The sequence below is a fragment of the Channa argus genome, chromosome 18 (genome assembly GCF_033026475.1).
Source record: "Channa argus isolate prfri chromosome 18, Channa argus male v1.0, whole genome shotgun sequence".
NCBI lineage: Eukaryota > Metazoa > Chordata > Actinopteri > Anabantiformes > Channidae > Channa > Channa argus.
The window spans coordinates 20,957,196-20,985,131 of record NC_090214.1 but is presented as its reverse complement, the minus strand read 5'-3'; the positions used below and the strand labels follow the sequence as shown (position 1 = coordinate 20,985,131).

Genomic DNA, 27,936 nt, shown 5'->3' with positions numbered 1-27,936 from the left:
GCTTTCCAAGACATGGTCTAAAAAAGGAGGGAGTCCACTCTCCTTTCTCTGGGAAATGCGTTTAAGGTCAGTTTGTTAGCTATGTCTCTGCAGCCTTGTGTGCACGCTACACTGCATGTGATGATGGTGCTGAGATTTAGTGGCTACTAGGAGGGGTTGCTACTAGTATCACAAATTGGCCAGATCCTACTAGCACAAATAGGGCAAAGGCGGACTCAAGTGAGGGGACAGAGAGGGATTGACTTAAACAAAAAACAAGTTTATTGATATAAATCCAAGGATCAACAGAAGACGTTCAGATTAAAAGAAAAAAGGCTAATAGCAGGGAGTGAACACTGAACAAAAACCTAAACACAAACTATCAACTCAACTAAACACTAGGGAAATTAACTTAAAGAAAACAAAACAGGTCAAACATCGACAACCAGAGTGAAATATAGTTAACAAAATAAACACTAGCGAAACGGCTGAGAAATAAAATAAAACACGAATGAGAAACTTAAACTTACTAAACCTGAATGAACACATGGGGAAAGACTATGGAAACTAGTAAACAGAACCACCCCAAATAAAATAAGACACGGATAAGAAACATAAAACTACTAAGTCAGAATGAACACACAGGGAACGACTGAAGAAACAAACAACAAAATAAAACACCCAACCTCAGACCAAAAGTTGCCGGTAAAAAAGAGAGAGATAAGACTGTGCGAGCGATTGAAAATAACAAAAGGCTTTTATTGGCACAACTTAACAATAAACAGAAATCGCTCCTAATGTCGGAGGGTACAAAGAAACAGGCTAGAACAGACAAGACAATTACCAAAATTAAAGGCTCAGGGATAAATAAGGCTGGGACATGAAAGAATAAAATCTAAATGAACACACTAAAACTTAAACTTAAACAAATAAGACACGGGTAAACAAAAACTACTAAACAGGATTTTAGGAAACTAACAAACAGAAAGAAACTTAAACAAGTAAGATACGGGTAAACAAAAACTACTAAACAGGATCCCTGTAGTGGAGGACCAGGAGATGGACCAGAAGGAGGGTCAGCCGGCCTGGGGCCTGGAGTAGGTTTAGGAACGGGCCGGACCTCAGCCGAACCGGAGCCAGGAGCAGAAACAGAACCAGGGTCGAGGCCAGACCACAGCAGACCCAGAGCCAGGAGCCAGGAGCAGGAACAGAGCCAGGCCCGACCACGGCCAACCCCGAGCAAGGAACAGGAAAAGAACCAGGCCGGACCACGACAGACCCGGAGCCAGGAGCAGGAACAGAACCAGACCATGGCCGCCCTGGAGCCAGGAGCAGGAACAGAACCAGGGTCGATACCAGACCACAGCAGACCTGGAGCCAGGAGCCAGGAGCAGGAACAGAGCAAGGCCGGACCACGGCCGACCCCGAGCCAGGAACAGGAACAGAACTAGGGTCTAGGCTGGGCGAGGTGGTGAGCGACCAGGAGGCAGGTGCTGGATCAGGATCTGAGTCGAGACCGGACAAGGCATCGAGTGACCCGGAGGAAGGTGCCAGAGCAGGATCGGACTCGGGGCCAGGCGGAGCACTGACCAGTCTGGGGGCAGGACCAGAGTCGGGAGCTGGGCTGGCAACGGCCGACACAGAGAGAAGAACAGGAACTGCAGCAGGGCCTTGGTAGACAGACACAGAACAAACAGACACAGGACAAATGGTGGCCGACCTCGTCGCCGGGACAGGAACAGGAACTAGACGAGCGGTCGCCGACCTCAGGGCCGCGACAGGAACAGAAGCAGGAGCTATATGAGTGGTCGCCGACCTCAGGGCCGCGACAGGAACACAAGCAGGACAGGAACAAACAACCATTTGTCAAACAGAACACAAACTACATTTGTCTGTGTGGAAGTTTTTTCACATTTCCTAAATCTCTGTCTGTAGGCCTCCGGAACCAGCTCATATGTACGAAGAAAAGTAGCTTTACTTTGTCATAGTCCAAGCTGTCTTCAATAGACAAAGAAGTGCATACTTCCTGGGCTTTGCTCACAAATTTACACTGAAGCAGCAGAGGCCACACAGTCTTTGGCCACTTTAACATAGCCACTATACGTTCGAAGGCATTGAAGTATGAATCAACCTCTGATTCTCTGAATGGCGGAACGAGTGTAATGTGCCTACTCACAGAGAGTGTCACAAACTGTGTTTTGATATTTCTGTAAATAACTGTAAATATAACTCACTGCACATATTGAGCACCAGGTAGCCACAGTAGGAGTGAGAAGCCCTTTTTTTGTTACTACCTTTTCTCCTGTGTTGGGTTAAGAGTTCAGGTTAGGCACCCTGTCATTTGTTTTGTATTTATTTGGTTGCTTAGGTAAGACAGGGATGGTGGTAGAGTTTTTGTTTGTTGTTTTGGGCATTGCTTACGTCCGAAGTAAATAAAATAGCGACCGTTTACAACACTTGGTCTGGTTTTGCTTGGGAATGGAAGCAGTGGTGGGGCACATCCTGTTATGTCTAGGTTCCCCTAGACCAGGGGCATAATATGATTTGGGGGCTCGTCCGTCCTAATTTAACTCACTTTGTTTCACTTTTGGCGTAAGTATTAGCTCGGTAGTTGTTTTGTCTGTTTGGAAGTTTTTTCTTTTGTGGTGGTGGCAGCATGGAGTTTAAATTGAAGGAGTTCACAACTAATCCGACCAGAGACAAGTTCGACAGATGTCGAAAAGCTGATTGGCTTTGATAGCAGACTTTTTTGATGTGCGTGTCCCTTTAAATGCTAAAAAAGAGGAATTGAAACAGCTCCTCACAACAAAGCTCATGGAAAGTGTTTTTTTACTCACGTCAAATCCGTCTTCACGGCCAGATGAGGGGGACAGAGGTCCAGGACTGGCAAGTACAGCGGCTCCCCGCTCTATCTCCAGAGCTTTCACCTTTAGCAGCATGGCCTCCATCTCCAACTCCCAGTTTCTCACCTCCACCTCCCTTATCTGCAGGGTTAATTTTAATTCCTCCATGGTCATGCCAGGAGTGAGTGGTAGGTCTTGGAGTGGGGCAGGAGCACCAGCTAAGTCACCCATCTCAACTGCCCTGAAGGGCATCGGTTTGACAAGAAAAAACATCTCCTCACAACAAAGCTCATGAAAAGTGTTTTTTTTACTCATGTCAAATCCGTCTTCACGGCCAGATGAGGGGGACAGAGGTCCAGGACTGGCAGGTACAGCGGCTCCCCGCTCTATCTCCAGAGCTTTCACCTTTAGCAGCATGGCCTCGACCTCTAACTCCCAGTTTCTCACCTCCACCTCCCTTATCCGCAGGGTTAATTTTAATTCCTCCATGGTCATGCCAGGAGTGAGTGGTAGGTCTTAGAGTGGGGCAGGAGCACCAGCTAAGTCACCCATCTCAACTACCCTGAAGGGCGTCGGCTTGACAAGAAAAAACACTTTCGATGAGCTTTGCTGTGAGGAGCTGTTCAAATTCCTCTTTTTTAGCATTTAAAGGGTAACGCACATCAAAAAAGTCTGCTATCAGAGCCAAATCAGCTTTTCGACATCTGTCCAACTTGTCTCTGGTCGGATTAGTTGTGAACTCCTTCAATTTAAACTCCATGCTGCCACCACCACAAAAGAAAAAACTTCCAAACAGACAAAACAACTACCGAGCCAATACTTATGCCAAAAGTGAAACGAAGTGAGTTAAATTAGATTGGACGAGCTTCGGATGTGAGCAATGCCCAAAACAACAAACAAAAACTCTACCACCATCGCTGTCTTACCTAAGCAACCAAATAAATACAAAACAAATAACCTGAACTTATAACCCAAAACAGGAGAAAAGGTAGTAACAAAAGGGCTTCTCACTCCTACTGTATGAGCCAAGCAAGGGGGTTAGTTTAGTTATTTGTTTTATGTAATTGTTTATGTAACGTGTGTTTGTGATGTGTCTATGTACTGACGTGACATTGTATGGCTTTGATAGTTTGCCTTTGTAATTTACTTTTAAGTTTGCTGACCAGTGGTCAAGGAAACAATGCAATGCTAAGGGTTTGTTAAAGAGAGAAACAGCGATAGCAGCGAGAAGCTAAGCTTAAGGTAGAAGAAGCTAAGCTCAAAGACGAGAAAGAAGAATTGGAAATGAACGCCGCTCTTGCAGCTGCTAACGCACGAAGTCAGATCATGAATAAACATGCACACCTCACTGAGTCACGTGATCCAAATGTGGTCACTGATGACTTCCATCTTAGTCAGGGAAAGACGACGTATGCTGGGGAGGAGGTACCTGTTGTCGGTGATGTGGCTGTTCAGATTGAAAGGGCAAGAGAAGAAGCTGTTAGGGGGTACAGCTTAGGGTACAGTACAGATTACAGTGGGGAAGTAACGACTGGGGCTCGCGGCTGTGATACCCAAGCAAGGGCTGTTAATCAGCTTCCAGAATCAAAGGGTCGACATGTATTGTTTAATGGTGCTCAGTGTCAAACCGACCGTACTGAAGTTCCAGATAAACAACACAGGGTTTATGCTCACCCTCCTCAACCGATTCCTACCTTTAGTGGAGATCCTTTAGAATTTAATGTTTTCATCAAAGCATTTGAGCACGCGGTGAAGAATAGCGGGGGTGATGACAGTGACTCTACCTGTTGCAGCAGCACACGAGAGGACAACCTAAGGAGATTGTGCAAAGTTGCTTTGGCATGCAACCAAGCGAAGGATATCACAGGGCCAGGTTTCTTTTAAGGAAGCATGGATCTAGACTTGGACAAAAATGCACTTCCAATGGAAAGGATATTGGGCGTGCAATGGTGCATTCAGTCTGATCAATTCAAGTTCAGGGTCGTTATTCAAAGTAAGCCCCCCACCAGAAGAGGGATATTATCCATGTTGAGCTCAGTGGATGATTCATTGGGAATGCTTGCAACTGTGAATTTATATGCTAGGAACATTATGCAGGAGCTTTGCAGAATGAAGTTGGGATGGTATGAAACGGTCCCTGAACATCTTGCCCAAAGGTGGTCTCAGTGGGTGCAAGGTCTTGAGAAGCTAACTGACTTTGGAATTGAGAGATGTTTCAAGCCAAAAGGCTTTGGTCAGACTGTGTCCGCTCAACTGCATCATTTTGCAGACGCTAGTGAGAATGGCTATGGGACAGTAACATAATTAGTCCAGCGTAACATCAGTAACCAAGCTCACAGTGCCTTTGTGTTGGCAAAGGCGAGAGTTGCCCCCTTTAAACCCATGACTATCCCTCGTCTGGAGCTTACTGCAGCAACCTTAGCAGTTCATATAGACAAAATGCTAAGAAAGGAGTTGGAACTACCACTGGAAGACTCTGTGTACTGGACTGACAGTACAGCGGTGCTAAAGTACATCAGCAACGAAACATCAAGGTTTCGCACGTTTGTAGCTAACAGGGTGTCGGCGATTCAGCAGACCTCAAGTCTCACAGTGGCAGTAAGTAAACTCTCAGCTTAATCCGGCAGATGGTGCATCAAGAGTGAGACAGTGGTAAAGACTGATCTCCTACGGTGTGTTAAGTGCTGGTAACCTCTGGCACCAGAAGAAAGAAGAAAGAACACCATAGAAGAATAGCCAAAGGATTTTTGTGGATTAGTGTATGATTTGTTTTGGGTTTGTGGAAAGTCATTTAGTAATTAGTAAATACAGTAATATTATTATTCACGTGGGAGTTAATGACGCCCGATTATGCAAATCGGAGGTCACTAAAATGAATGTTGAATCGGTGTGTAACTTTGCAAAAACAATGTCGGACTCCGTAATTTTCTCTGGTCCCCTGCCAAATCTGACCAGTGACGACATTTACACCCGCATGTCGTCATTCAACCGCTGGCTGTCTAGGTGGTGTCCAGCAAACGATGTGGGCTACATAGACAATTGGAAACGTTTTTGGGGAAAACCTAGGCTGATTAGGAGAGATGGCATCCATCCTACTTTAGATGGTGCAGCTTTCTTATCCAGAAATATGGCTGGTTTTATTAAACAACCAAAAGTATGACAATCCAGAGTTGAGCCTAGGATGCAGAGATCCAGTCCTACACGCCTCTCTGCAGTGTCCTTACAACCGTCACCCCCCCACAACTCCCACATACCTATAGAGACAGTGTCTGTTCCCCGACCTAAATTACATAAAGTAAATATGACAACAAGAGGAGTTAATCATGATAACCTAATAAAAGTTAGGACTACTTCTCTTACAGAACAAAACCCCAAAACTATTAAATGTGGATTATTAAATATCAGATCTCTCTCTTCTAAATCTCTGTAAGTAAATGACTTAATAAACGATCATCAATTCCATTTATTTTGTCTCACTGAAACTTGGTTGCAGCAGGAAGAATATGTCAGTTTAAATGAGTCATATTAATGATCATGTTCCTAGAAGCACAGGCCGAGGTGGAGGAGCAGCAGCAATCTTCCATTCTAGCTTATCAATAAACCCTAGACCTAAACATAGTTATAACTCATTTTAGAGCCTTACTCTTAGCCTTTCACACCCAAACTGGAAAACTCAAAAACCACTATTATTTGTTATCATGTACCGTCCTCCAGTCCCTTATTCAGAGTTTTTGATTGAATTTTCTGATTTTCTATCTGATTTAGTGCTTAGTACAGATAAAGTCATTGTAGTGGGTGACTTTAACATTCATGTAGATGCTGACAGTAACTGTCTCAGCACTTTGTTTAATTCATTATTAGATTCAATTGGTTTTTCCCAAAATGTAAATAAACCCACTCACTGTTTTAGTCACATGTTAGACCTTGTCCTTACGTATGGAAATGAAGCGGATAATTTAACCATATTTCCTCACAACTCTCTTCTGTCTGACCATTTTATAATTACATTTGAATTTACAATAACGGACTATATAGCAGTTAGGGAAAAATTCCACTATAGCAGATGCTTAAGTGAAAAAGCTGTCAACAAATTTAAAGAAATTATTTCTTCATCATTTGCTTCACCATATGTTAATACAATGGAAAGTAGTCTCCTTAATGTTACTCCTGCACAACTAGATTATCTTGTTGACAATTCTGCAGCCTCACTACGTACAATACTCGATAGTGTTGCCCCTCTGAAAAAGAAGGCAGTAAACCAGCAGAGGTGATCTCCATGGTATAGTTCACAAACACGCAACTTAAAACAGGCAACATGAAAGTTAGAAAGGAAGTGTTGTTCCAGAAAGTTAGAAGAATCTCATTTGGCCTGGAAAAACAGTTTAAAAATGTACAAAAAAGCTCTGTGATGCCAGAACAGCATATTATTCATCATTAATAGAAGAAAACAAGAACAACCCCCGGTCTCTGTTCAGCACTGTAAACAGACTGACTAAGAGCCATAGTTCTGTTGAGCCTAGTTTTCCCTTAACTCTGAGCAGCAATGACTTCCTGACTTTCTTTATGAATAAAATTGTAGCTATTAGAGAAAGAATTCACCAGATCCTCCCCCCAAATATTACAGATAGAGCTTCATGTACAGTAGTGCTAGAGTCATCGATAAGGCCCCACTCCCTGTTAGACTGCTTTTTACCCATAGATCTCTCTGAGCTAACTTCAATTATTACCTCATCTAAACCAACAACCTGTTTGCTAGACCCTATTCCAACTAAGCTGCTCAAGGAAGCTTTACCCTTAATAGATACGTTCATATTAGATATCATAAATCTATCTTTAGAAACAGGCTATGTACCACAGGCCTATAAGGTAGCTGTAATTAAACCATTACTTAAAAAACCCTGTCTTAACCCAGGTGTCTTAGCCAATTACAGACCAATATCTAATCTCCCCTTTATTTCTAAAATAATTGAAAAAGTAGTCGCAAAACAATTCTGTGATCACCTTCATAGGAATAATTTGTATGAAGACTTTCAGTCAGGATTTAGAGTTCATCATAGTACAGAAACAGCACTGGTAAAAGTCACCAACGATCTTCTCATGGCCTCAGATAATGAACTCATCTCTATACTTGTTCTGTTAGAGCTTAGTGCTGCATTCGATACCATTGATCATAACATTTTATTACAGAGACTGGAACATGAAATTGGGATTAAAGGAACTGCACTAGGTTGGTTTAAATCTTATCTGTCTGATAGATTTCAATTTGTTCATGTTAATGATGAAGCCTCCATGCACACAAAGGTTAGCTATGGAGTTCCACAAGGCTCTCAAGGCAACATTATTAGAAAACACTCCATAAATTTCCACTGTTATGCTGATGATACCCAGCTATATTTATCTATGGAACCAGATGAAAATAATCAGTTAATAAAGCTTCAAGCCTGCCTACAAGACATAAAGGCCTGGATGTCCCACAATTTTTTACTTTTAAACTCAGACAAAACTGAAGTCATAGTATTTGGGCCCAAAAATCTCAGAGATATGATGTCCAACCATATTGTTACACTAGATGGCATAAGTCTGGCCTCCAATACTACTGCAAGGAACCTTGGAGTTATTTTTGATCAGGATCTGTCCTTTAACTCACATATAAAACAAATCTCTAGAACAGCCTTCTTCCACCTACGGAACATTGCCAAAATTAGGAGCATCCTGTCTCAAAGTGATGCCGAAAAACTGGTCCATGCATTTGTTACCTCTAGGTTGGACTACTGTAATTCCCTACTTTCAGGATGCCCCAGTAACTCCCTAAAGAGCCTGCAATTAATCCAAAATGCTGTAGCAAGAGTGCTGACTGTAACTAGCAAGAGAGATCATATTTCACCTTCACTAGCTTCTCTCAATTGGCTTCCCATTAAATGTAGAATAGAATTTAAAACCCTGCTTCTTACATATAAAGCTCTGAATGGTCAGGGTCCATCATATATAGAAGACCTCATAGCACCATATCATCCCAGTAGACCACTTCGCTCTCAGAATGCAGGTCTACTTGTGGTTCCCAGAATTTCCAAAAGTAGAATGGGAGGTAGAGCCTTTAGCTATCAAGCTCCTCTCTTGTGGAACCAGCTCCCAGTTCAGATTCGGGAAGGAGACACCCTCTCTACTTTTAAGTCTAGGCTTAAAACCTTCCTTTTAGGCTTAGACTGCTGGGGGACCCACCCCCCAATGCACTGAGCTCCTTTCCTCCTCTTGACCATTTCTCCTCTCCTCTCACCCCGCAATTGTCACCACTGTATGTCATTAACTCTCTCTGTCCCTTTCTGCAGGTGTCCTCCGGCTTTGAAGCTGTGTGTCTTCCAGCGTGCAGCTACTGGTCCTACCAATCTGCCCGATGTTTTGTTGTTGCTTTTTGTTGCTCTGTTCTTTTCTCTCTACCCTTTCCACTCACCCCAACCGGTCGAGGCAGATGGCCGTCCCTCCTGAGCCTGGTTCTGCTGGAGGTTTCTTCCGTTAAAGGGAGTTTTTCCTCTCCACTGTTGCCTATGGCTTGTTCCAGGGGGAATTGTTGGGTTCTCTTTATACATCTTTATAATCTTGACTTTATTCTGTAAAGTGCCCTGAGATGACTTTGTTGTGAATTGGCGCTATATAAATAAAGTTGAATTGAATTGAATTGAATTAATTGTTTCCAACATTAAATGTCTCTAATAATGGAGAACAATAGAGCCCAGGTATGTATGAGCCAACCAAGGGGGTTAGTTTAGTTATTTATTTTATGTAATTGTTTATGTAATGTGTGTTTGTGATGTGTCTATGTACTGATGATGTCATTAGTGACATCATATTGCTTTGATAGTTTACCTTTTAAGTTTGTTGACCAGTGGTCAAGGAAACAATGCAATGCTAAGGGTTTGTTAAAGAGAGATGCAGTTTAGCTCAGCTACTGAAGGGTGCAGACGTGACACCGTAAATGAAGCAGCCAGAGGGCAAAGTCATAACTGTGTGAACAGCGGTGTATTGCGCTCAGGTGAAGGGCTGCCAGGAAAAATACAGGAAGTAGGAAAACACGCGCTCGACGTGTGGAGAGTACTGCAGTTGGACACGGAGTGGAAATATTTGTGTATTAAAAACACATGCCCCACAGCGTGATATGCGAGTTGAGATAAATGAATGTTTTCTAAAGTGTTTAATAGTATTTCCTGTACATTATTTCAAAGCAACGAGAAATATGACGGTTAATGAGCACCATGCGGTGTGGAGTTGTGAACGTTTTCTGTTTCTTCCACCCTTTAGAGGTGCCACTGCCGTATTTGTACGTTATTTGTGTGAACATTTGAATCTAGTTGTGCTACACAGTTTGTCAAATTATCCTTTTTGAGGGTTATTATTTTTATTCTATTTACCATAGAACTTGCACTGGGCTTCTAGTGTTTGTTTGTTTTTGTTTGTTTCTTTTTGAAATTTCTACATTTGTTAAAAAACTTTAGTCACTGTCCATCAGTGGGAAATAATACCTTTAATACTTTTAAGAAATAAAGAACCCACATAAAATTTATTTGAAGTGTGGAGTGTCATTTGCCCAGCTTCACATACTTTGAGAAACTTGTTTGATGAAACAGCTAGTGAACTTGCTTGTGAGATCACTGTGCTTAAAGTTGTATGTACAATTGATCTGTCATCAGCTAAGTTGAGACGCAAGTGTTTGTCTAACAACAATCTCTGGAGTGAAATATGTGCTAAAGCGTCAGATTCGAGTAAGATCCTCTACACCTACTGTGGCTACCTGGTGCTCGATATATACAGTGAGTTGCAGTGAGTGACACTCTCAATCACACACCGATGGGGGAGCTGCAATGCAGCTGGCCAACACTCACCAGCAGAACTAAGTTGGGGTTCAGTGTCTTGCTCAAGGACACTTCGACATGTGCCTGGAGGAGCCAGGAATTGAACCAACAACTGTGAGATTGGTGGACGACCACTCTACCTTCCTGCGCCACAGTCACCCCTATATATGGAACGAGACGCTCCATCCTGTCCAATCCCGTGGCGACAACGAATTTGAATGGCCCAATCTGTGCCGACCACCTGTGGCTCAACCCCCCCCTCAGACACACCCACACAAAACACAGAGGAGAAGGAGAAAAAGATAACATGTTAGTTTTGAGCAGTATATATGGCGTTTAAGTATTACTGATATCTATTTAAAAAAATGATTCAGGAATTTGCAGAAGGTGCAGGGGGCTATCCTTTCCTAACGAACTTATATAATCTTGAACTGTCTTATTGTTAAAATCTGTAGTGATTCGTTCTCTTAAGTGTTCCAATGTACATTCGTTAACCAGTTCAAACCATTTATTAAGAAGTTTTTCTTTAACTTTATCTGGCACAAAATTAAAGTGATTAGTGATTGTTTTTGTGCCACGTTGTAACTGTTTATCACGAGGACAAATCCAATTTTTTGCCTGTGTCACAAATGTATCCAGAGCAAATGTAATTTTTTCAGCTCTTGTTTTTTTCTCATCAACATCTTTGATAGTATTATAGAGGTCTGAAGAGGTCATTTTCTTAAAACGTTGAATGTTTTTCAATTTCAGAGGATCCCCTTTGCATTTTTCAATATACGGATAGAGATCACTGGATGGCTTTAGAATGGTGCCATATTTCTTATGTCTAAAATGGTTTGGACCCGTTAATCCATAACACACAGAATATGTCACCAGAGTAAAAATTCCTTCTTCTTGCCACAAATGTACATTGTCTTCAAGTTGTTTCATACAACATTTTTTGTTTTTATTTTGTAAACATGGACTATAATAAGTATAAATCAATATGCCCTTCACTTTTTCATGTTTAGCAGCAAGGAAACCATTAATTAGATAGATTAAAATTTCCTCACTGTGCTGTGATTTCTCATGATTTGGATAAACTGGATTAGTTGTTTTATAATAACCTTCATAAATCAAAATGGCAAATGCAAATTGTTTTTTTCCTGTCTGTTGTACCTTCTTAAGCTCTTGCTTAATTAGTGATAAAAACGCTCTAATTGATTCATTTATACAAGAATTATTTTTGTATGGGTGTAAAAACATATTTAACAAATAATTTTCAGTCCAATAGAACTGTTGTGTAAATTTGTCTAAGAATATGAATATGTCATAATATGTCACCAGAGTAAATACATTGATTTTAAGTTTTATAAACGTTAAACATAGAATATGATAAGTATAAATCAATATGCACTTCACTTTTTCATGTTCGCTAGCAAGGAAACCATTAATTGTATAAATTGAAATTTCCTCAAAATTTTTTATATACTTCCTTTCATTACAGTCGTGCACAAAAGATTCCTGGGCATCCTCTCTCTGGAACGTGGATGGCTTCTTCCTCCTGAATGAGAAATTATTAAATCAAAAATTAAAGAGTTCACATTTTTCCAAATCTATCTCACATACTTCCCGACATTCATCCCGTTGAAACTGGCCCTTTCTAAAGGTCTTCAGTGTTTCTTTACTAATTTAAAAGTTTTCAGACCTAATTTAATTCTGGCTTCTGAAACGTTATACCTTATTAGTGATCAAAGGTGGTCATGGTCAAATGTTTATTACTGATAGACTGGCTAATATCATCTTTTTATGACGGACAGTCAAAGGCCAGACTCAGAAACTGCACTATCATGCTTTAGTATACTCAGTACTAAGGAGTCAGACCAAAGAAATACAACATGCTTCATTATTTTTGGCAATACACTAAACTAAAATCTAGACATTTATTTTTTCTTGATGTCATTTGCTTAACTGTAATAATTATTTTGATACTAAGTGTGTACTATACTATACTATAGTATAAATAAACACAAAGAAGCAAGTAGGAAGCAGGAATAGGATCCTTCAAATTCCTTTGCATTCATGTGTATTTGAAATGGGGTGACCCCATTTGCTTTTGGTCATGAATCAACTGCAAAACTGAAAGTATCTTTTGGGTGACTTCACCAACTTTCAACTTGCTCTCTATGGCTTTAGTTTAGTGTTTAAATGTGCATTGATGCTTTTGACTTAATTTTATTAAAACATTTCTCTGCTTCTAGCTGAAAATCTCCAGATAACATCAGCGACGGAGTTTTCATCATTAGGAATCATCTGAGCTCTAGAAAAGCAAATTGACCATAATTACAAAGTGCATGATGTGAGCAATAAGATGACATAATCTGAACTAAAGGTCGTGGCCCAATAATTGATATAGCCATAAGACTTAGTAGTGATTAAATTTACCTGTGCCATGTATTTTTGCTTAGAAACAGGAGTGTACTTTTTTAGGCAGTATAATCAACAGGAACTGTTGATAGAAACTGTATAATATCAAAACATTACTGCCAAATAAAGTAGGGCAACATCATCTAAAATCAGAAATCATCTATAATTTGTCTTTGTGTAAAACTGATTAAACTACATTACATAATAACATTAACATTTCTTTGACTTTACTATTAGACATAAGGTGTCTCCAAATTTACTTGCCAAAGTAATTATGTGTAATTATGTAAACATCACCTATACTGAAGGTGTTGAAAATTCTGCTAAATTTAAATGTAGAGTTACACCTAAATGTTTACATACACTATTTAAAAAGATACATAACTTTCTTTCACACGGTCTGACATTAAATCAGACTAAACTTTTCCTGTTTTAGGTCAGTGTTTTTTTTTTTTTTTTTTTAGAATATCTATTTGCTAAATGCCAGAATAAGGAGAGAACTTTCTTTAAGGTTTACATAATTTGGAAGAACCCAGATGATGATGTCATGGCTTTGGAAGCTTCTGATAGGTTAACTGACAACATCTGAGTTTATTGAAGATGTAAGATGTGGATGTATTTTTATGGCACATCTCAAACACACTGCTTCCTTTTGTGACATCATGGGAAAATCAAAGGAAATCAGCCAAGATATTAGGAAAGGAATTGGGGAGCTCCACAAGTCTCAATCAACTTTGGGTACTGTTGAAGGAATGGAAAAATGTTTATGCTTGTGCTGTATGAGCAATGATTGAACCATTGCATGCTTTTAACATGACCTGATCTAAGTTGAGCAGGAAATCACCTTGCTGAAGTTCAACCTTGAGGCACAGTGCTTTCTCAACATGACCAGGTCAAATTGGAACAGAAAAACACCCAATTGCTCAAGTAAACATCGAAGACCGCAATAGAAAGCGGAAGATATGCCTTAGTAAACAAAGTGTCTGCAGATGGCGCAGATAGCTTTAACCACATGAGACAGTAGATTTCCCTGGAAATGACTGAGACATAGCATGCTTCAGCATGACCAGGTCAAGTTATGATGCATTAAGTGTAAAAGTAGGGCAGGCAGCATTAAAAAAACTGTATAAAAGGTGAAGAGAATTTGCCAGTGATGGGAGTGAGGAGAAGCCAGTAGAAGAGAGTAGGGTTTGGAGAAATAGAGAGTTGAGAGTTTGCTTTCTTAGTAGTTTTTTGCTCAGGACTGAGAATTAGAGAACAACCCTTCTATAGACTCTACTGTTGACTGCAACTGCTGAGACTTTTTTTATTGCTGATATTCTTCAATAAACTTTTGAAAGACTCCACTGCCTGGGACTCATCTCCTTTTGGGTAAGCATTTCTAAAATTTTATAATCTCAAATAAAAGAAGAGGTTAAGATTATAAGCACCAAGAGGGGGCACAAAGGGTAAGGATGCCGAGTACCCAAGACTAAATAAGTGTTTCCTCCCTCTATCTACTGGTTGGTAGAAACACAAAACAGAATTTTAGAAGTGATTTTAAAATTCAGGAAGGGAAACTACCAGATGAAATAGCGCTGAAATGTGCGCTTGCCTGAATGATGATGAACATGATGATATTAACCAGAGGTGAAATTGAAGAGTCTAAAAGACAGAGTGTTTACACAGTTAATATATAACAGAGGTATTCTCCAATAAAAGACACACAAAGAGTTGAAAGTCATAGCGGGTCAATTCTTAACAGAGAAGCACTTGAGTTAAGGAGACTCAAGCAAGGTTGACCTTGGGAATTGCGCGTGCTTCCACAGTACAATTTCCAGATGCCTGAAGGTGCCACTTTAATCTGGTTAAACTATTATATGCAAGTATAAACACTGTGGAAATGTCCAGTCATCATACGCCTCTTTAAGGAGACAGGTTTTGTGTCCCAGAGATGAACATGCTTTGGTGCAACATGTGGGCATCAGCCCCAGAACAAAAGCAAATCAACTTGTGAAGATGCTGGGTGAAGCTGGTAAGAGAGTGTCATTTTTCACAGTTAATCCACTCAGCGAGGAAGTAGCCATTACACCAAAAGCAACATAAGAAATCCAGATTACAAGTTTGCAAATTGACACAGGGACAAAGACATTCATTTCTGAAGACATGTCCTGTGGTCTGGTGAAACTAAAAATGGACTGTTTGGTAGTAAATAACCATCTATTACATTTGGAGGAAAAAGGGGAAAGCTTGTGAGCCTGAGAACACCATCCAAACTATGAAGTATGGGGGTAGCAGGGTCATGTTGTGGGGTTGTTTTTCAAGGCGGCCAACAAACATGACTCAGCTACAGTGACTCAGTGGGGCGACGGTGGCACAGGAAAGTAGAGCGGTTGTCCACCAATCTCACAGTTGTTGGTTCAATCCGGCTCCTCTGGTCACATGTCGAAGTGTCCTTGAGTATGAGTGTGTGTGTGATTCTGAGTGTGAATGGGTAAATAAGAAGCAGTGTAAAGTGCTTTCAGTGCCAATAGGTAGAAAAGCAGAACATTTACCATTTACACCAGATCTGTCAAGAGGAATGAGCAAAATTTCTGCAAACTATTGTGAGAAGCTTGTGGAAGGACATTTCAAATGTTTGACCCAAGTCATACAGTTCAGGCAAGGCAATGCTCCCAAATACTAAAGAAGTGTATGTAAACTTCAGACCTTAAAAAAAATTCTCTACAATTTCTCTCTCTCATTATTCTGGCATTTAGCAAATAGAAATTATTTTTAAAATTCTAACTGACCTAAAACAGGACAAGTTTAGTCCGTTATAATGTCAGACCATGAGAAAAAAAAAAAAGGTTATTTGTCTTTTGTACAGTGTATGTAAATATCTGGTTTCAACTTTATGTACTGGCAGATGGTTGGCCTGTAAAAAATGTATTGGTTCATTTATTTTATATTAGGATTCTAAATCTGCAAAGTAATTAACTGATAAAGCTATCAAATACATTGCTTGGTAATTGTGGGGCAAGGACTGACTTCCAGTGTCAAATATCAAGCTTGTAAACTCAGATTTAAAGTAAGAACAGAGAAACTTCCTAACAGTTTGAAAACAATCTTTAATGTTAAAAAACACAAATTCTGTGATATGTGGTGTGGCCCAGAGTATGGCACATTCACTATTTACTTTTATTATCTACCAAATTTCTTATGTCTGCTACTGTCATGATACAAGATACATACAAGTTGGTAGAATTGTGTTTAGCAGACAACTACTGTAGCATTAACCCAATTATCTGAAAGTTCAATTCTCCAAAGAGAAGGTAGCTTACATCGTCTGTGGTCCTCTACTGCTGCGGGTGACGAAGCCACGGTACTGACTCAAATGATGGACATGTGCGTCTACCAGCTCAATGAAGCAGAACTGAAAGGGCTTGGGCACTTTAGACATGTCTAAAGTGGACATATCTTCCCTCCTTCCCATTTCTTCTTGCATCTATTGCAAAGTTTGGAAAATGTAGTTTCAAAACACTGGACTGAAACACTGCAAAAAAAGCTTGTAAAAGACAATTGCAATCTCTCAATCGTAAAGTGGCCAGTTGCTGGCATGGCCAAAATGAGAATAAAAAATCAAAACAGTTGAACCATTGTAATAGTATACAGTATAAAACACTAACCAATAATATTTAATTAATGATCAATAGATTAAAACACATTATAAACAACAACAAATATCATAAAAAACATATCAGATGTTGAAACCTAGACATTTTGCCATTGCATTTTCACAACTCTTTTTGAATTAGGCAGCAACACATCTCAAAAAAGTTGGAACAGGGTGAGGTTTACCATTGTTTAACATCCCCTTTTCTTTTAACAACTGTCTTTAAACATCTGGGAAGTGAGGAGACCAGTTGCTGGAGTGTAGGAGAGGAATATTGTCATATTCTTGTCTCCTGCAGGATTCTAGCTGCTTAAGAGTCCTGGGCCTTTGTTGCCAAATGTTTTCTATTGGTGAAAGGTCTGCAGACAGGCCAGTTCAACACCCGGACTGTTCTTCAGCAAAGCCATGCTCTTGTGATGGATGCAGTATCTGGTTTAGCATTGTCTTGCTGAAATATGCAAGGTCTTCCCCAAAGGAGACGTTGTCTGGATGGGAGCATATGTTGCTTTAAAACCTCCAGGTACTTTTCAGCATTGATGGTGCCTTTCCAGATTTGTAAGCTGCCCATGCCATAAGCACTAATGCACCCCCACACCATCAGAGATGCAGGCTTTTAAACTGTCCACTGTTAACCACTTGGATGTGCCATCTCCTCTTTAGTACACAGGACACGGCATCCATGGTTTCAAAAACAGTTTTTCATTTTCCCTCAGTCCATTTTAAATGAGATTTGACCCAGACAACACGGCGGTGTTTCCGGATGGTGTTGGCATATGACTTCTTTGCATGATACAGCTTTGATTAACATTTGTGGATTGCACAGCAAACTAGGTTCACAGACAGTGATTTCTGGAAGATTTCCAGGGCCCATGCAGTGATGTCCAGTAGAGAATCGTGCATGTTTTTGATGCAGTGCTGCCTGAGGGCCCAAAGATCACACGCATCCAGTTTTGACCTTTGGACTTGTCCCTTGCGCTTAGAGATTTCTCCTGATTCTTTGTTTTGTTTGTTTGTTTGTCACAGATTGGTGAACTTCTGCTTATTACATTTGAAAGGCTCTGCCTCTCTGAAATGCTACTTTTACAGCCAGTCATGTTACTGACCTGGTGCCAAGTAACCTAATTAGTTGTAAAATGCTTCTCCATTTGTTTTTTGATTTGCCGCAATTACTTTTCCAGCACTTTGTTGCTCTGCAAATCATTGCATTCTGTTTTTTATTTATGTTTTACACATTGTCCAAACTTTTTTTGAATTGGGGTATCTTCCTGAGCTTGCACTTCCACTATAACTCAAAAATGTAAAAAACAAATGCTATGTATAAAACTGGAGTAACAACTTGACCTGACACTGCTATTAGCAAAAATCTTGCATTCAGAAAAATTATATTAGTCGTTCATTCAAACAACTGAGACAACAGGCCAGTGACCAACAGACAACACACCAGCATTTCTGCAATTGTCACACCCACATTGTTTTTAGGTAACTTTAAACTGTGACAGCTGCTGATTTAGCAATACAATACTAGTAACGCATAAGTAAAAAGTTTACTTATGTTTTATCCAAGCACCAAAATACACACAGGGCTAATTTATTTACAATTTACAATTTTTTATTTTTTTTTTTTGACCTTTCAGCTTATCCAATGAATTCAGTGTCGTCTGTTTTCAGTGTCATTGTCCACATATTGATTTGGCACAGTTATTTATACTTGATTCCCTTCCTGATGCAAGCCAATGTACTAGTATTAATATAAAGGTACTCATACAGAAGAGAGACAGAACACCTATGTTGATGAAAAAAACACTGGGTCTAAAAACATTAAAATGTTAAAAATGTCACTAACAGACAATAAAATAATATCGAACGCAAATGCCAAAAAGAAAACAAGTGACTGCAAACGTTTGTAAGCTCATCAACGCATTACAGCCTATAACAGTCCCAAAACGACATACAAAAAACCCCTACTGTACATTTTGAGAAACAGGTGTAATTTTAATTAGACTTACCAGGCCGATTCTTTTATGAGCCAACCCTGGATTGTGGGGTAGCCAAAGTTCACCTTCTACAGTTGTTTTCAAAAGATCTTTATTACAACTATAATTAATGTTTGGATTTTTTGCAGACAAACGAGGTTTGCTAGGGTGCGTTGGAGTGACTGCACATATTTATACTGTGTGACATCTTGTCTCTTAGCAATTTTGTCATTGTCTTACCAAGTACGTAAGAAGTGGAATGCTGGTTTTCAAGTTTGAAGGGAGGAGCAAGTATCAGTTTGTAGGCCCCAACACATTGTGTATGTGGTGCACAATTATTCTCCAGTTTGTCTTCCTAAACTTTATTTCTGAGTGTATTTAGTTTTGGTTTGCTAAAGTTTTCAGAATATCTGCTTTGTGAAAAGTACTGCATTTACTCTACTGCTACAAATCAATAATTGTAAACAAAAAGATTAGTAAGCTCATAGCTCTATTAGAATATCATGGTAATATTATTATGACTACAGAGGTAAATTTATCTCTTTTAATTCCAACTGTCCCTGAAAATACAGCCTCTCTAAACACATTTCATGTTAATAATTGAATTAATTCATCCCTTTGTTTCAAGAATTGCCAGTGGCTTTGCCTTTTCCAGCTAAATAAAAGTTCACAGTTATGGTCTGTATAAGTAATTTGCAAGGACCCAAGTAAGGAGACGGCAAGAGGAGGTAGAAAGAAAAAAAAGGCATTTAATATAAAGAATTTGGAGGGGTGAACACAGCTAAAAATCACTCCACGAGAAGGGTACAGAACTTGCAGAACAAAACAACATAAATCCAAAATGTAAACTTAAATACCCAAAAGGGGAGGTCAACTTAGACTGGGGACTGTGCCAGGGGAGCAACGAAAACAGACTATACACGTACAGGGAAAACAACAGACAGGACAGCTACTTAACGAACAGGGTGCACACATACAAGACAGACAAGACAATGACTAGACGGAACCAATATAAGGTATAAATGAACAGAACTAAACAGGAACTGACAGATGGGAAAAAAATCATAATGAAACTAAACTTGAGGCAGAGGGAAATTAACAAGAGTAACTAATACAGGGAGTAGGATAAAAAAAACAAAACAGACAGAGGATAAACTAAGTCAAAAACATAAAAAGGGGTAACCAAACCACAGACCAAAACTTGAGTGTCCAGAACGGGGACAAACCAGGGGGGTGAGCAACTGGGTGCTGCATACAGAATACCAAGTACAAACTACGGAATATACAGAAAACAAAAAAACTGGCAGAGAACAGTGGGGAGAGCTGGGTATAAAAGGACTGGGGAACAGGTGAAACAAATCAGGACAAAACGAGGAAGGTAAAGAAACCAAATAGACTAACAGGAAGGGGCACAGGAGGAGCAACAAAATAAAAGCCAAGGACAGACTGTAAAAAAATCACTATACTTCCAAACTGAATGTTCTAGTGCTGCTCCAGACATTTTTATTACAGTATGACATAGTACTTATCCATATCTGAATAGAGTTACTGGTGATAGAGCTCATTAGGAAGTGATGGGAAAAGCAACAGATGTGATTAAAAATAAAACATATGTTGCTTTGAATGAGTAATACATAAGTAACAAGGTTATTTATGTTTTGTCTAAGCATCAAAATATGATCCACTCTAGGATAATATTTTTACAATATAGGATAGATACTATGTGTAAGTGTGTCCTTACACACACGCCAATGGAAGTATTGGTCCTAACACAGAGCCTTGTGGAACTCCATAGCTAACCTTTGTGTGCATGGAGGATTCATCATTAACATGAACAAATTGAAATCTATCAGACAGATAAGATTTAAACCAACCTAGTGCAGTTCCTTTAATCCCAATTTCATGTTCCAGTCTCTGTAATAAAATGTTGTGATCAATGGTATCAAATGCAGCACTAAGCTCTAACAGAACAAGTATAGAGATGAGTCCATTATCTGAGGCCATGAGAAGATCATTGGTGACTTTTACCAGCGCTGTTTCTGTACTATGATGAATTCTAAATCCTGACTGAAAGTCTTCATACAAATTATTCCTATGAAGGTGATCACATAATTGTTTTACGAAGGATTTTAGAAATAAAGGGGAGATTAGATATCGGTCTGTAATTGGCTAAAACACCTGGGTCTGAAGACAGGGATTTTTAAGTAGCGGTTTAATTACAGCTCGCTTATAGTCCTGTGGTACATAGCTTAGTCCTTTCTAACTTTCGTGTTGCCTGTTTAATTTGTTTATGTTTGCAAACTATACCCTCTTCTGGTTTACTGCCTTCTTTTTCAGAGGGGCAACAGAGGGGAGTTTTCAGAGGGGAGTATTGTACGTAGTGAAGCTGCAGAATCGTCAACAACATAATTTACTTGTGCAGGAGTAACATTAAGGAGACTATTTCCATTGTATTAACATATGGTGAAGCAAATGATGAAAAAATTATTTCTCTATATTTGTTTACAGCTTTTTCACTTAAGCGTCTGCTACAGTGGAATTTTTCCCTAACTGCTGTATAGTCTGTTATTGTAAATTCAAATGTTATTACAAAATGGTCAGACAGAAGAGAGTTGTGAGGAAATATTGTTAAATTATCCGCTTTAATTCCATATGTAAGGACAAGGTCTAAGGTGTGACTCCCTATGGCAGATGAAATACAGCCCTTCATCGCTTGAAATAACATTTAATCTGTGACTGGAACATTTTTTAGATATTCTGTTTCCTAATTTTATTCGTAATTGTTGTTTCCACCTTTTATTTTTGCTTTTTTTAAGTTCTCCTAACAAAACTCCTATTGTAACTTTTACCACCAGGTGAAATACACATAGACACAACCCTACACACCAATATTATGCACAACATACGCACACAAATAATTTTATTAATATTAAAACAACCTCACTTTGAAGTAACATGGATGTAACAGTGATGTGATTTCTTCTTAATGTTTTGTATAGTCTTTGCCTTTCAGTCAAATGACATCTTAACTGACTGACGTTTAACAGTGGTTCTTGGTCTCAAGTCTATTACTGCTATAGAGGAAAAGAAAGGAAACAAAAAGAAAAAGAAAAAGATTTCACCCCGTTTCTCCTTTCGACATCATTCCACACAAAGCTTTGACGTTACAGGTTCAAGTGTAGGAATGCTGTGAGTCCTGAAGAATGAAAGCTGGGGATAGGAGTTTACCAGAAAAGCAATGGAATTAAGGGAAATCAATTGCTTCGACTGCCCTATTGTTCTCTGTGACAGTGATCACTAGAACAATTTATGGGATGTTTGCATATGTTTCATTCTTAGTCATATGTTTCTTGTAAAGGTTTTGTTATTACCCTGGATACTTATACGTACTAGTCATGCAAGTCAAGCTGTACAGGGTGATGACGCAGTTTTGACAACAGGGACTGCCCATTTTCTTTTTAATAAAGATTTTTTAATATTGACTTTTTGTTTTTCATTCTATACAAATGTTTTTGACGCACATTTGCACACTTTTGCTGCTGCTTGGAAATGTCCCCACTATGGGACAAATCAAGGTTTATCTTAACTTATATGGTAACATTTATTTAAATGTTTTGGTCTTGATATCCTTGCATGCTGGATTCAATCGTGTTTCTTTACTGCTTGTGTTGATATTATTTTGTTTAGTTTTACAATTTTACAAGATAGCTGAACCACACATTTTGAGTGCTACAAAAATTCTACAGTGCTTTCTTTAAAAGTTGTTCATTTTGCCCTCACCCATTAAAGACTTTTTCCACAGTTAAAAGACATGAGAGACCATTATTGGTTTTATGTACCAATAATGTAAAACAAAAGGAATCTACAACTGAAACTCAGTCATTCCATGACAGTAACAGGTTGCAGCAGGAAGAATTTGTCAGTCTAAATGAGTCAACACCCTCAAGTCATATTAATGTTGCCAATGTTGCCATGTTCCTAGAAGCACAGGCCGAGGTGGAGGAGTAGCAACAATCTTCCATTCAAGCTTATCAATAATTCCTAGACCTAAACATAGTTATAACTCATTTGAGAGTCTTACTCTTAGCCTTTCACACCCAAACTGGAAAACTCAAAAACCACTATTATTTGTTATCATGTACCGTCCTCCAGTCCCTTATTCAGAGTTTTTGATTGAATTTTCTGATTTTCTATCTGATTTAGTGCTTATTACAGATAAAGTCATTATAGTTGGTGACTTAACATTCATGTAGATGCTGACAGTAAGCGCCAATTCACAACAAAGTCATCTCAGGGCACTTTACAGAATAAAGTCAAGATTATAAAGATGTATAAAGAGAACCCAACAATTCCCCCTGGAGCAAGCCCTAGGCAACAGTGGAGAGGAAAAACTCCCTTTAACGGAAGAAACCTCCAGCAGAACCAGGCTCAGGGTGGACGGCCATCTGCCTCGACCGGTTGGGGTGAGTGGAAAGGGGAGAGAGAAAAGAACAGCGCAACAAAAAGCAACAACAAAACATCGGGCAGATTGGTAGGACCAGTAGCTGCACGCTGGAAGACACACAGGTTCAAAGCCACGGACACCTGCAGAAAGGGACAGAGAGAGGGGGACAGAGAAGGACAAAGACAACTACGGGAGAGAACACACAGAGTTAATGACATACAGTGGTGACAATTGCGGGGTGAGAGCAGAGAGGGACAAGAGGAGGAAAGGAGCTCAGTGCATTGGGGGGTGGGTCCCCCAGCAGTCTAAGCCTATGGCAGCATAACTATAACTAACTATGTGCTTTATTAAAGAGGAAGGTTTTAAGCCTAGACTTAAAAGTAGAGAGGGTGTCTGCTTCCCGAATCTGAACTGGGAGCTGGTTCCACAAGAGAGGAGCTTGATAGTTAAAGGCTCTACCTCCCATTCTACCTTTGAAAATTCTGGGAACCACAAGTAGGCCTGCATTCTGAGAACGAAGTGGTCTACTGGGATGATATGGTACTATGAGGTCTTCTATATATGATGGAGCCTGACCATTCAGAGCTTTATATGTAAGAAGCAGGGTTTTAAATTCTATTCTAGATTTAATGGGAAGCCAATGGAGACAAGCTAGTGAAGGTGAAATATGATCTCTCTTGCTAGTTCCAGTCAGTACTCAGTACGCATTTTGGATTAATTGCAGGCTCTTTAGGGAGTTACTGGGGCATCCTGAAAGTAGGGAATTACAGCAGTCCAACCTAGATGTTGGGGCAACTATAAAGGGCAACTGTGGTGTAGGCGATAGAGCGGTCGTCCACTAATTCCCCAGTTGCTGGTTCGATCCCTGCCTCCTCCGGTCACATGTTGAAGTGTCCTTGAGCAAGACACTGAAGCCAAACATAGTTGCTCCCAGTGAGCGTTGGCCAGCAGCATAGGAGCTCCCCCATTGGTGTGTTTGATTGTGAGTGTTAATGGGAGAATAAGAAGCAGTGTAAAGCACGTTGAGTACCAATAGGTAGAAAAGCACTTTATACAGTCATGGCCAAAAATATCAGCACCACAATTCTGTCAGAAAATGCAACCATTTAAACCTCACATGCTTTTTGTTTTTGTTTGCACTGGAGCAACACAAAAAAACAGAGAAGAAAAGTCAAATATGATACAATTCCACACCGAACCCAAAAAATGCACTGGAAAAAATTATTGGCGCCCTTAACTTAATATTTGGTAGCACCCCCTTTGGAAAAAATAACTAAAATCAATCGCCTCCTGTAACCATGAATGAGTTTCTCATACCTCTCTAGTGGACCACTCTTCTTTTTCAACCTCCTCCAGGTAATTCAGATTTGAAGGAGCCTTTTCGCAACTGCTGTTTTGAGATCTCTCTACAGGTGTTCTATGGGATTCAGAACTTGACTCATTGCTGGCCCTCGCAGAACTCTTTAGAGCTTTGTTTGTATCAATTTCTGCGTGCTTTTTAAAGTGGGTTTTGGGGTCATTGTCTTGCTGGAAGACCCATGACCTCTTTTGGAGATGCAGCTTTCTGACACTGGCCACTAACATTGCACACTAAAATTCTTTGGTAGTCATCAGATTTCATGATATTGTTCACACAGTAAAGCACCAAAGTAACCCCAAAACATCTTTGAACCTCCAACATGTTTGACTGTAGGGACGGTGTTGTTTTTTTTCAAGGCCTTATTCCTTTTTCTGTAAACAGTGCCAAGATGTCCTTTACCAAAAAGCTTCACATTGTCTCCACAATGTCTGTCCACAATATGTTTCCAGAAGGACTGTCGTTTTGTCAAACTCCTCTCTGGTGCAGTGGTGTCCTCCTGGGTCTCCTACCATAGCATCCCTTTTTATTCAGATAGCGACGCATAGTGCTGTTGTACCCTGTGTCTGCAGATCAGCTTGAATTTGTTTGGAAGTTAATCGGGGTTCTTTATCCACCATTCAAACAATCCTTTGTTGTAATATTTCATTAATTTTGCTTATCCATCCACATCCAGGGAGGTTAGCTACAGTGCCATTGGCTGTAAACCTCTTGATGATATTGCATACAGTGGACACAGGAACATTAAGATCCTTGGAGATGGACTTGTGACCTTGAGATTGTCCATGCTTTTCCACAATTTTTTCTCTCAAATCCACAGACACCTTTTTACACTTCTTTCTTTTCTCCATGCTCAGTGTGACACACAATACAAAAGGTTGAGTCAACTTTTTCTATTTTAACTGGTTGCATGTGTGATTACTATTTTTTCCCTTTTACCTGTTACTTGCCACAGGTGTGTTTAAATACAAATTACAGAAGCATCACATGCTTGAAAAACAATTTTTTCTTACTATTTTGACAAGGTGCCAATAATTTTGTCCAGGCCATTTTTGAGTTCTGTGTGAATTTTATCGAGTCTGAATTTTCTTTTCTTCTTGTTTTTTGTGTTGTTCCAGTTCAAACAAAAACAATAAGCACCTGAATACCAAAACATTTGAAATTGCAACAATTTTCAGAGAGAAGGGTTGCTTTTTCTGACAGAATTGCCAATATTTTCGTAAGTACAGACCATTTACCATTTAGAAGTACGTTTTTCAAGGTCACTTTGAGACAGGATGCTCCTAATTTTGGCAATATTCCACAGGTGGAAGAAGGCTATTCTAGAGATTTGTTTTATATTTGATATAAAGGACAAATCCTGGTCAAAAATAACTCAAGAGGTTCCTTGCATTAGTACTGAGGGCCAGACTTATGTCATCTAGAGTAACGAATATGGTTCGACAGCTTATTTTTGAGATTTTTAGGCCCAAATACTATGACTTCAATTTTGTACAGCTGTTTCTGTACTATGATGAACTCTAAATCCTGATTGAAAGTTTTTATACAAATTGTTGTATGAAGACTCTATTTAAGCAGCCCACATTCTCTACCTCGTTTGGCAGATTGTCTGATCACTTTGTGTCAAGTCTCCATCATTCTTATCTTTGTGTTTTGACCTAACTTCATGTATTTAACCTTGTTTGGACGTTTCCTCAACTCAACTACTGCCTTCTTTTTCCACTACCCTCCACCTGGTGCCTATCGCAGTACATGCCATCTGCCATCTTGTATTCCTCATATGCATTGCACGGACCTGCTTCTAACTGACTTCTCCTGTCTTCCCAGATACGTCTCCCCACCTGATGATCACCTACACTCCTTGCACTAATTTGTACCGCTGAGTGGGCATCCAAGGTTGAGTGCTGCTCCACATTTGAGAAATTCTCCACAGAACTTTTGAGAACATTCAACCCTGCCAAACCGGAGACCGAGGCTACTCATGTTCTACTCGCGATCCTGTTCCGTGTTTAGTTTGTTCCTGTTTTCCCCAGCTTTACTTCCTACCCTAGGCTTTTATATTGTTGTCCCTGTTCCACTTCCTGTTTGCTGTCTCTTGGGTTTCTTTACCCACCTCATGTGTCATGATTCTTTCACGTGTGCCTCTGCTTATTTAGCTCCAGCTTTCCCCACAGTTTCCTGCCAGTTCGTCTTTATTGTGGTCATTGTGTTGAATGCTCCTGGACAGCAAGCCCCCGGATCTTTTCCCGGTTTGGACTGGTCTGTCAGTCTCGGTTTAGAGCTCTGAGCTTTAGAGCTCTTTTTAACCCTTTTATTTAACCTTTTGCACAAGTGTGTCTTGATATTAGTTACTATTCTGTCTGATTCCTGTGTGTACACAACCTTTAGTTTTTGTGTAGTCCTGATCCTGTTTTTTAGTATGTGTGCATGTGTGCTTTTTGGTTAATTGCTATTTTCTTTGGCACTTACCCGGTATGTTTCTATCCCATTTCCCTGTTTTCCCAGCACAGTTGTAGTTTAGTTATCTTCCCCACTTCTGCATTTTGGTTTACGTCATGAGTTACAGTTTTTATTTAGTCTTTGACCTTTCTCTCTGTCTTTCTTGTTGAGCAAGTTATTTCCCCCCTCCTAGTCCTTACAATATCTGGCGGCCCAGGCCAACGGTCCGTATCAGGTCCAGTAAAAGAGGGGGCACAGCACGGGTCGGGAGGACACTGTGGAGCCGATCTCTGACATCACCACCAGCCTCCCGTCCTCTCACTCCTGCTTAGGTCAGCGTTGGTCCCACTCGCACTCCTGTCTCTGTGTTTATTGACTCAGGCTCTTATGCCAACTTCATTGACCGTCATTTTGCCCAGAAAATCAATGTGGAAACAATACCCTAACCTCAGTTTTTTCAGGTGTGCTCCCTCAACAATCAACACTCACATCAGGTTTCACACAAAACTGCCCCTCTCTTTATACCATTGACAACCATGTGGAATCCATCTCACTCCTCATTATTCAGTCCCCTCACCATCAAGTGGTATTAAAATTCTGTGGGTGGAGAACCACAGCCCACACCTGGACTGGAAGTCAGGTAAGATTTTGGAGTGGGTGGCTTCATATACTGAGTCATGTCTGCGTTCAGCATTTGTGCCCACTGTGTCTGAAACTGTTTTTCCCGATATATCTTAAGTGCCATACGTGTACTCTGATTTGAAAGAAGTTTTCAACAACCTACCTTTCTACCTCCACATAGACTCTAGGACTGTGCTATACACCTTATTCCTGGGGTATCATCACCCCAAGGCTGACTCTTTTCACTTTCTCCCCCCGAGAAGGAAGCGATACATCAGAGGCACTGGATGAGTCTTCTCACTGCCACTGGCCTTCCTCTTTTCCTGCTGGGGCTGGTTTCTTTTTTGGGGAAGAAAGAGGAAGGTCTGATAATAAATAACTTTAAAAGCAGGGCCA

General features: G+C 40.0%; 1 protein-coding gene across 1 annotated transcript; it reads right to left on the bottom strand.

Annotated features, from left to right (window-relative positions):
- Positions 1 to 717: 717 nt before the first annotated feature.
- On the bottom strand, positions 718 to 18,852 carry LOC137104043 (helicase SRCAP-like). Its single transcript, XM_067484848.1, has 4 exons — positions 18,713 to 18,852; positions 16,375 to 16,538; positions 10,807 to 12,209; positions 718 to 1,649 (listed from the first exon to the last, which is right to left on the bottom strand). Exons 3-4 carry the CDS (start codon positions 10,973 to 10,975, stop codon positions 1,006 to 1,008), a joined length of 813 nt encoding a protein of 270 aa, XP_067340949.1. The 5' UTR covers positions 10,976 to 12,209; positions 16,375 to 16,538; positions 18,713 to 18,852; the 3' UTR covers positions 718 to 1,005.
- Positions 18,853 to 27,936: the final 9,084 nt, after the last annotated feature.

Coding starts and splice junctions, on each gene's coding strand:
- LOC137104043 (XM_067484848.1), bottom strand. CDS start 10,975: ATGTTATCTTTTTCTCCTTCTCCTCTGTGTTTTGTGTGGGTGTGTCTG. Junction 1,650..10,806: donor GGTGACTGTGGCGCAGGAAG/GTAGAGTGGTCG, acceptor CTGTCTACCAAG/GCCCTGCTGCAGTTCCTGTT.